We start from the raw sequence: 10,080 nt of genomic DNA on the forward strand, positions 1-10,080 counted from the left end.
TTATATTTTTATTTTTAATCAAAATTAAAATTATATAAAAACACCGTTCATAATTTTCAAACGTGTAGTAAAATGATAGAAAAAACTGAACGTAAAAAATTACACTCGCTCAATCATTTTAATTTATTTTATTTTGAAAAAGAAACTCAATCATACTATTATCAAAAAAGAAAAATAAAGAAAGAAAAAAAACCCACTAGTAGCACCCAGTGAAGTAAGTATAAGGTTCTACTGAACTGATAGCTGCATAAGTAACATCGCTTCATTCTTCGATCTGCATCACCGATCTTCTTCTAATATGATAAATTAACAACAACAATCATAATCATTATAATATTCATATTTATCATATTTAAGACTAGATCGGAATCATTCTGTTAAACCCTAAACCAGATCCAATCTCAATTCTCAACTCCACCATGGCTACGCCGTCGAAAAAACCTCGCAACCGCGAAATCCTCTTCGACTCCGTAATCGCACTCGTCTTCATCCTCGTCGCATGTGTCGACCTCTGTGACGGCGCCACCGTAGTCGATGTTTACCGTCTTATCCAATACGATATCTCCGGTGTTCCGTTTGGATCTCGTCTTGCTAGCATCAATCACCATGCCGCTTCTCTTCATTTCGCTCCCAGTGCTGATCTCTCTCGTACTGTTCTTCTTATTCCTCTTCGTGAACTCAACATGTCCTTTGTTCAAGGTTCGATCATTTTCTTCTCTTTGATTTTTTATTTTTATTTATTTATTTGTTTTAATTTTTAGTTGTTTTTGCTGATTGTGAATGATTTTGACGTGGAACTTGATTTTGAATTACGGAAGTTATTAATAGAGTTTATGAAACTGTTGAAGTGTGTTGTTTAATGCTAATTTTTTTAGTTGTTAATTTTTTATTTTATTTTCTGTTTTTTATATGTATTTTATTTTCTGATTGTTTATTGGAAGATATAAATTTGGATAATAATTTTTAGTTTGGGACGAAAAAAGTAAGTAGAGTTGTAATGTTATGGTTCATTTAATGTTATAGAATAAGAATGTATTAATGATATATTTCTGAAAAATATATAAAGGTAGAATCTTAGGAATACATTAGAGGTTTTGTGTTGAGAAATTGATGGTGAGTGTTGAAAATTAATAGATGCTACATCGGTCAAGATGTCTTTTAGATATAGGGTATGTTTGGATTGAGTTATTTGAGCTTATCAGCTGGATAAACACTTGATCGTACTGTTTAGGAGAGGTTATGAAAACAACTTATAATATGACCCTGTTTGAATAAACAACTTAATTTGCAGCTTATAATATAAGAAATTATCATGATAAGTGCTTAGTTATAAGCTATTTTTATAACAAGAGATAAAATGAAGTTAAAAATGTTTTTTTTAATACGCTATAACCTGTTTTTATAAGCTATCTTGGAGAGCTTATTAAAATAAGCTGATATAACAAGAGATAAAATGAAGTTAAATTGTTTTTTTAATACGCTATATCCTGTTTTTATAAGCTATCTTGGAGAGCTTATTAACATAAGCTGAGCTTATAAACATGTCATAAGTTGTTTACATAAATTCAGCCAGACAGTCTTGTTAGTGCTTGTGCAAGTAGTTCAGCTCAAATAAGCTAATCCAGACAGATCCTATGTCCATAAGCTACTCAGCTTATTTCCTGAAACTCTCTAATATGGCTTATGTTAGCAGATTATAGCTTATAGCTTATATGAAATTATTTTGACTTTATTTTATCTTTTTCTAAAGAAATAGCTTATACATTAAATAAGAGCATAATTAAGCAGTTTATCCAAACAGGGCCATAGTGATGCAGCTGGATCTGTAAACGTAAAATATCATAGTAATAAATTTGTTGTAACAATCAGGTTTGAAATGGGTCTTGTCCATGAAGCAAGCAGTTGTTGTGTTTGCCCCCATCCCAAAATTATCTGTTCTAGTTGAGCTCTGAAAATTGTCGTTACTATTTTGTTTTGATCATTATTTGAAGAATGGGATTTTCGTTCATAATTATAAATTTAACAAGATCACAATTTTGTGTGACTTGTACGACAGAGTATATTGGTGGTAGCAAGCCTCTGGGGGGTTTAATATTTTTGCTGCCCCAGATATTCAGTTTTGAAAACAAAGGTGGTGCGAGTAGTAATCATGATGATGGGACCAAAGAACCGCTGAAGAATGTGTTGGATGAGCTTGAACAAATACTTATACACACCAACTTACCTGTGAGTAAATTTCAGAAAGCTGCTCCTTTATCCAGATTGTTGTAAACTTGTAATTATTTTTCTTTTGGAATTTCAAATGAAATGAACTGTTTGCTTTTGAATCAGGTAGCAAAGATTAACTGCTTAGTTCATTAACTTTGATTTCCTTAACATTATCATTTTTTATTCTACTTCATCAAGTCATCGTGTACTGTTTAAAGTAATTTATGCAGTGTATTTGTGTTCTCCTAAAAGTTAACCTGTTACTACCAAACTTATTGATTTCTTTCAATGATTTGTTTGATGAAGTAGTACGGGTTTTGTAAATTTCTCATTGATTTGTTGATGATTGAATACTGTGGCTACTGGCTAGCTTCTTTATGTTCAAGTCAAATTTGTTTTGAATTACAAATGAAATCATGTGCATGCAGTAGTGATCTACAGGTCTTGTTTATTCGCCTGCTTTAGATGATTTAGTTTTTTATTTTTTAATATAAATTCTGGCAGATGATTTATGATTATGAACCTAATTTTGATATGTATCACTATGGATGCTTCTCATGTTGGCCTTGTGTGTTTGCATGTCTTAGTTCTTGATTGGTCAGTTTGTGCCTGGAGGTAGTGACAAAATTGGAATGTTTACCATAAGTTCTACTGTATATCATAGTCTTTGTCCTCTACTACCATTTCTGTAGCTTATAGTGTGGGCTATTACGCATTCTTAAATTTTGTCTCATAACCAATGCTCCTAGTAAGGTTCTGAAATTGGTTTCTCAATTTTTTGAAGACCAATATCTGTGTGCTGCTTGTTATGATGATGTTTTTAGTGTGGTGTGTCAGAAAGGAAAGGGATGCTTCTATGATATGAATTGCATTGTTCTTCCATACTTAACTATTTTTTTTTTTTTCCAATTTATCCAAGGATGTGTTTTTTGCTTTTAATATGTGATATGGCATCCTTTTCGATTAATGTGAAGGAGCTCGGTTCTTGCAATTTGTTTTATGTTTCTTACTATTATGCTATCTTTAACCTCTATTATTTATTTATTTTTAGTTTAACTTTTGTAGTGCTTTGTTCTTTTTGCAGTATCCTGTTTATTTTGCTTTTGAGGATGATAACATTGACACCGTGTTATTGGATATCAAGAAGAATGATGCCTCTGGTCAGCCTGCTACTGCAACTACTGGCGGGTAAGTTTAATTCGGAGAATAATGCTTTCATTGTTTTACGTAAATTTGCAAATTTCTCTTGATGGTCACGGCAAATGACATTGAATTTTATGAATTGAATATTACATATTATTTATTCTACATAATTTCAACTTATGGGTATTAGATCTTGTGTTGTGTTATTGAATATTTTATGTTCCATTTCTTCCTTTCTTTCTGTGTTTTATTTTTTAAAATGTTGTAGGTACAAGTTTGTAGTTTCAGCCACTGAACCAAAGAAAGTTGGATCTCCACCCCTTACAAATATTCAGGTGTTTGTTCGGCCTTCTTTTTGTAGAAATACTATGGGGTTGATACTATTGGGTGATGGGTGTGCAAATTCTTTTAGATTAACAATAGCTTTGAATTTTTTAGACATCATTTTAATCTTTATTGAATATATGAATATCTCAACAATCTTATTTGAATTCAAACTAAATTTATTTCAAATAGATGGATATGTAAGTATAGGAACATGTTTTTAACATTGGTCTCCTTTTGTTTTACTGTATTTTCCCCAGTAATTCTCAGACGTTATCTGTGAAAACTTTTAAGCTCTGAATCTAAGGCCCTAAATAGGCTCGAGGGTTGTGTATTGAGCAACAGTTTAGCTACATGTTTAAGCAAAAACAATAAATACTCGGTACTAATAGGATAATCTGCTTCTTGTCATATTCTTTTTCCAGGATATTGATTGTAATTTTATTTTCTTAATGCATTTTAGTGATGACTCGGGAAAATTTGATAGGTTGTAGACTCTTGGCATACTAGTTACCTGTTTGAATAATGAGCTACATGATTGTGAAGTCTCAATTCCTTACTTCTATATCACTTTCATTTGCCTTTGCTCTATTTTTCTACTTGACGATACTTTTCCTTTTGATTTTTTTCTTCTCGAGAAAGCGTAGGCATGCTTAGTTTTGTAATTTCTTAAATTCTTGTCTCCTTTCTCGTTATCATCTTCCATAGTTTGTGCAAGTTTCGTTTTAATTATAATATTGAAATGTGAGCTTGTGCTTTATGTTATAAACTTGGAAAACATACAGTTTATGCTTTACAAAATGTAACTGATAAAGACACGTGTTACATATATCATTATAGTCACAAGCGTTCTAAAGTTAATGTGTTTTGGATAGAAAGAACTTGTGTGGATATTTGATATCTTTTATCTGTTTGCAGGGATGGTTGCCAGGGCTGAAGACAGATGGTGATTCTCATCAATTACCCACCATTGCGATAGTGGCATCATATGACACCTTTGGGGCTGCTCCGGTATGTTATTTATTAATTCCTCCACCTATAAAACAATACTGAATTACCTTCTTGGTTAGCTGTGTTAAAGCATCTGTAATTGTAGGCGTTATCAGTGGGAAGCGATAGCAATGGAAGTGGCATTGTGGCTCTTCTTGAAGTAGCTAGATTATTTTCTCTTTTATATTCGAATCCGAAGACAAGAGGACAATACAATCTGCTGTTTGGGCTAACGTCTGGTGGGCCTTACAACTACAATGGAACCCGTAAGGTGATACATCCTGTTTGGAAGATCATTTTTTTTTTTTTTGGCTCAAATGCTGTTTTGATCCCCTTAAGAGATAGTCAATCTGTAATTTTGGTCCCGTGATTTCTAATTTCAAATTTAGTCCCATAATTTTTTTAAATTTGTACATTTTGCCCTGCTTTTAATTTTTACCAAGATTTTGATGTTGTGGCAATTTTGTAAGTGATGTGGTTATGAATAGGTTCCTATGTGTTTAAATAATTTTAAACACATTTATTTTTGAAATACAATAAATGCTTAAAACTTTAAAAAATTCTGTTTTTAAAATAAAATACAAATATGAAGCATAAGGAAAGTTTTCCAAATTTATATAAATTAAGGGACCAAAGTTGTGAAATTAAAAATGAGGGGACCAAAATTGTGGGTTGACCATAATAAGGCGACCAAAACTGCTTTTATGCCTTTTTCTTTCTTTCGTCTGACAGGTCTGTGACATGTCAGCATGCTCTATGTTATGATTTTTATAACTAATAGTTTTGTATTTTTCAGTGGCTTCAGAGCTTTGATCAACGTCTGCGCGAGAGCATTGACTATGCTATTTGCTTAGATAGTATTGGCTCATGGGAAAATGATCTATGGATTCATGTGTCTAAGCCTCCAGAAAATGCCTTTATTAAACAAATTCTAGAAGTAAGTGACTCTGTCTCAGTGGCTTGGACTTCACTAAAATAAATTGATTGACTTGCAGTTGAGTTACTGACTTCATTTTATGGAAAATATTGGTGTAGGATTTTTTCAAGTGTTGCAGAAGATTTAGGTTTCCAAGTTAATCTGAAGCATAAGAAAATAAATATTTCAAATCCTCGAGTAAGTGATAAACTCTCACAGTTCTGCTTCACCTGCATAGCTCTGACAGTTTATATTCAGCTTCCATTCAACCTCATGTGGCAGTGAAATTCGCATCCCTGTCCAACTCTTATTAACATGAACTGGACATTTTATCTTATATGGTTTGCACACTTATCAAAGAAATTTGAAACTATGATATATCTTTTTTCAAATTATAATAATCTGAAATCAAAACATACTCTTTATTTCTTTTCTTTGTGCTTAATTTAATTCATGAGATCCTTGAGATCTGGTTCTTGAAAGAAATATTTTTTAAGGCAAAACTACAATGGAGGGGTCCTTTAACATACTTTAAAGTTTCAAACAGGTCCTTTATCTTCTTTTTTTTTCGTGTCAAACCAGTTCTTTATCATTAAAAATGGTTACACCGTTGAATCAACATTCATTCTTAGTCCACTTTTGTTACAAATTTGTGTACTTGGTTATTGAATGATATACTGTAAGTAATGTTTCACAACTCAGCGCCAAAATTAGACCCTCATTGAAAATGAGTTCACAATCTTAGATAAGAAGTAAAACCAATCATTTTAATTTTGATGGATTAGATATTGTAACTGTCATTACGATGTAATTTAGATGTTTTCTTGATGAATTCTAAATATAATTTACTTTTTTGAATGGTCAAGTAAGACTTTTGGTCACATATTTAGATGCAAAATGAAGTCTGGTACCACATTGTTGACGATTTTAAACATTAAGAATCAACCTGACATGAAGAAAGGACTAGCTTGACACAAAAAAAAGAATGAAGACCTATTTGAAATTTTAATGTAGTTTTGCCGATTTGTAACGATTTAATGTTTCCTCTACAACTGCCTATTGGTTACTATTTCTTTCCTCTAATCATACCAGCTTGCATAATAAGTTTTATTGAAATATACTTCCTGATAGCAAGCATGTACTTGCTACATTTGTCTAACTACTACTCCCTCCGGTCCTATTTATAAGAGAAACTTGGGTCAACAAAAGTTAATGTATCTAGTTAAAAATTCAGTCCAAATACATTAACTTTTGTTGACCTAATTTTCTCTTATAAATCGGACCGGAGGGAGTATTTCTAAAGCTGGGTATTAAAGCTTGACATCTGCTGTAGGTAGCTTGGGAGCATGAACAGTTTTCAAGGCTGAGAGTTACTGCTGCCACCCTCTCTGAACTCTCTACGGCACCTGAATTGCTACAGAGCACCGGTGGTTTGGTTGATGGCAGGTTCATCTTTGAACTTGAATGAATGCAAGAATTTTATAATTTCTATGCCTGTTTGCTGAGACCTTTGTTCTGCAGGCAATTTGTCAATGAAGCAGCAATTGTCAGAAGTGTGAAACTAATTGCTGAGTCTCTTGCGGTAAGTATATTTTTAGATTGGGGGACCCATCATGCTGTCTTCTTAATATTGCTCGGAATATAGAGTTAATACTCACTAGATTTTGTCAAAGTTAGCATGAGTATATTTTTCTCTAGTAGTAACAACTATTTCTTCATTTATTATTCATTAGATTTTGTCAAAGTTAGTGTGAGTATATTTTTCTCTAGTAGTAACAACTATTTCATTTATTATTCATTAGATTTTGTCAAAGTTAGTGTGAGTATATTTTTCTCTAGTTGTAGTAGTAACAAAACTATTTCTTCATTGGGTATCAAGTGTTTCTACTACTATGCGCATTTAATTGCAGACATGATAGCATTTGTGGCCCTGCCAGAATGATTTAGCTTTCTTGTCCACCCTTTGATGGATTAGTGGCCCTGCCAATTTGTCTTAACCAAAGACAACCTAGAATCAAGAAAAACTTTAGCTAATTGTTACCGCATGTGGCACTACCTACTTTTATTGTTGATTCATTTTATGATGTGGATTTTATTACATTATAACAGTAGCAATGTATTAAGGGTAGCTAATGAGATCCTTTTGTTTGGGAAATTTTCAATTCTTATTTGTTGAAACACCACAAAATGGGCCACTCATGGGGCGGAGTTTACTCCGCGATGTTCCTTCTGCCTCATCTTCCACTGTCCTTTTAAGGATTATCAGTGGTTGCAAATTATCTTGTTGGCATTTGATTGTATTTAATTATGGGGTTTGCTATTGCTAATGTCATAGTTATATTTATAGTTGATGGTGTTTAATCATAAACATATTTTTTGAATTTGACATGCTTATGTAATTGACATTGTATGCCTTAGTGAGGGTTTTCCTTTTCTTGATTTATTCCTATTTATTGTTTGGCTCTTGCAATCTGGCTTATTTGCAAATGAATTATTAAATTATTTGAATACCATAAATTGCCATTACTTTTAAGTGTCCTCTGTTTTTAAACTGCCACTAATATGCAGTATCTTATGATGTGACATATGGTCTCAAGAAGATTAATTATATATATTTTTTTTATGAAAAGCCAAGTTCCTTTATTTAAACAGTCTTTTGAACTGTATTTTGCAGAAGCATATTTATGGGCATCAAGGAAAGAACGTACAGATCTTTGCGGACAACAGTAATTTGGCTGTAAATCCTTCTTATATTCGATCATGGTTAGATGTTTTGTCCCGAACACCTCGAGTAGCACCATTTTTATCAAAAGACGATCCTTTTATTACGGCATTGAAAAAGGTATTATTGGATGTCAGATCATTATGTTGTGTAAATTTTTATCATATATTTTACACCTTGTTTCAAGTCAAAGATTAAGTCCTGTAGGATGGATATGGCGGTGGGTCGACCAGTTATGGGAATGTTTGCAACAACTTTGGAGAGTGTATAGTTTTTTGGGTTGATAAGGGATTATGAGCTATGTTCTACCTGCTAATATCATGAAATGTTCCTTGAGTAAATAGGCCAAAATTTGCTTTGTATACTATTTGTATTAGTTTATAAAGATACCAATAGGATTTGATTTTAGGATGCCCACTGCTCAATTTCTTTGGGATCTGATTGAAGCTTGAAGCATTTCTGTTGTTGTCACTAGTATACTCATCCAAGTATTTTGCATGTTTAAAGGAATTAGAAGATCATACCGATGAAGTTAATCTACAACGAGAAGTGCTAGATGGGATGTTCACTTTCTATGATTCAACCACAGCACAGCTGAACATATATCAGGTATTTGAAGTTATTTTCTTTGCACCGTTTATGTATTCAAATATCGGCCATTTTCATTGTCCTCTTTCCCCATTTAGAGCATCTGAATCAAACTTAAAGGGGTCTTTGACATAATTTTGTTTAGACCATGTTTGTAGTTAAAGTGGTTTTCAATTTCTTCTGAGTGCAACCATTTTTTGGTTAGTTGACCTGTTTTCCCTTGTTTTCCAAAGGACATTTTTGTGACTATGAGGAAATTTTCACGACAAACAAAATGTGTTTTATGTTCAAATTTATTGTTTTACTTTCGGGTTCGTAGTTAAACATAGTTGTCTGGAAAGTAAATGTTTTTTTGGTTTTACAGGTTGCCAGTGTCACGTTTGACTTGCTGTTGCTTCTAGTGTTGGGATCATATTTAATTGTGCTCTTCAGTTTCTTGGTCATCACTACGAGGGTATCTATTTATTATCATCTAACTTCCGTTGCAAACTTTGGTTAGCTAGTTTATATGTGTGCATTTAATCTTTGTGATGTTGTTTTACAGGGTCTTGATGATCTAATCAGTTTATTTCGGCGGCCTCCTTCACGAAAAATGAAGACTGCATAATGGCAGGCAGGATTGTGCTCCCATGTTTGGTCTATGCAGTTCACAAGTTTTAATTAAATAGTTTCTTAGGAAGTTTCTAATGAAAAGCTTTGTAGTAGATTATATTCATCAGTTGTTAAATTCAGCTAGCTGGTTTAGTGGTTAAAAACAAGTGTTTTTGCCTGTGCTAAATTATGAACGCCAAATTTTTGATATTCTTTGCCGGTCGTATTTGGCGCATTTATGTAGAGGAAAAGGGTTGCTAATTTTCTGTGTAGCTAGGTATTGTTCACTATTTACTTTGATGTAGCTCAATAAAAGATTGATTTGGTTAAATATAAAGTTGCTTTGCTGCTTAGCAAAAACAAAAAGAAAAACTTTGCACTAGGTTGTAATTGAGTACAAACTATTTACTTCTCAACTCTCTGCTCACCCTGAAGTAAGTGTTGTCTTGGGAAATAAATTCTATTAAAAGATAATGTATGGTTTACTTTTTAATGTATTTATTAGTTAATTAATTTCAATTTTATCTTTAAATTAACGTTGTGCATATTACTTTAAAAAGTGATGGAGATCAATTTATTAGCGTTGACAGTGTAAATT

General features: G+C 32.5%; 1 protein-coding gene across 1 annotated transcript; it reads left to right on the forward strand.

The window, feature by feature from the left end:
• Positions 1–249: 249 nt before the first annotated feature.
• On the forward strand, positions 250–9,854 carry LOC146930008 (M28 Zn-peptidase nicastrin). Its single transcript, XM_085701680.1, has 14 exons — positions 250–699; positions 2,057–2,226; positions 3,293–3,396; positions 3,620–3,686; positions 4,594–4,686; positions 4,772–4,936; positions 5,462–5,601; positions 5,701–5,779; positions 6,915–7,027; positions 7,103–7,163; positions 8,256–8,423; positions 8,811–8,912; positions 9,256–9,345; positions 9,436–9,854. The coding sequence occupies exons 1-14, from the start codon at positions 420–422 to the stop codon at positions 9,496–9,498; spliced, it is 1,695 nt and encodes a 564-aa protein (XP_085557806.1). The 5' UTR covers positions 250–419; the 3' UTR covers positions 9,499–9,854.
• Positions 9,855–10,080: the final 226 nt, after the last annotated feature.

The sequence above is a fragment of the Medicago sativa genome, chromosome 4 (genome assembly GCF_051527215.1).
Source record: "Medicago sativa cultivar Bolivia chromosome 4, Bolivia_mono, whole genome shotgun sequence".
Lineage (NCBI taxonomy): Eukaryota > Viridiplantae > Streptophyta > Magnoliopsida > Fabales > Fabaceae > Medicago > Medicago sativa.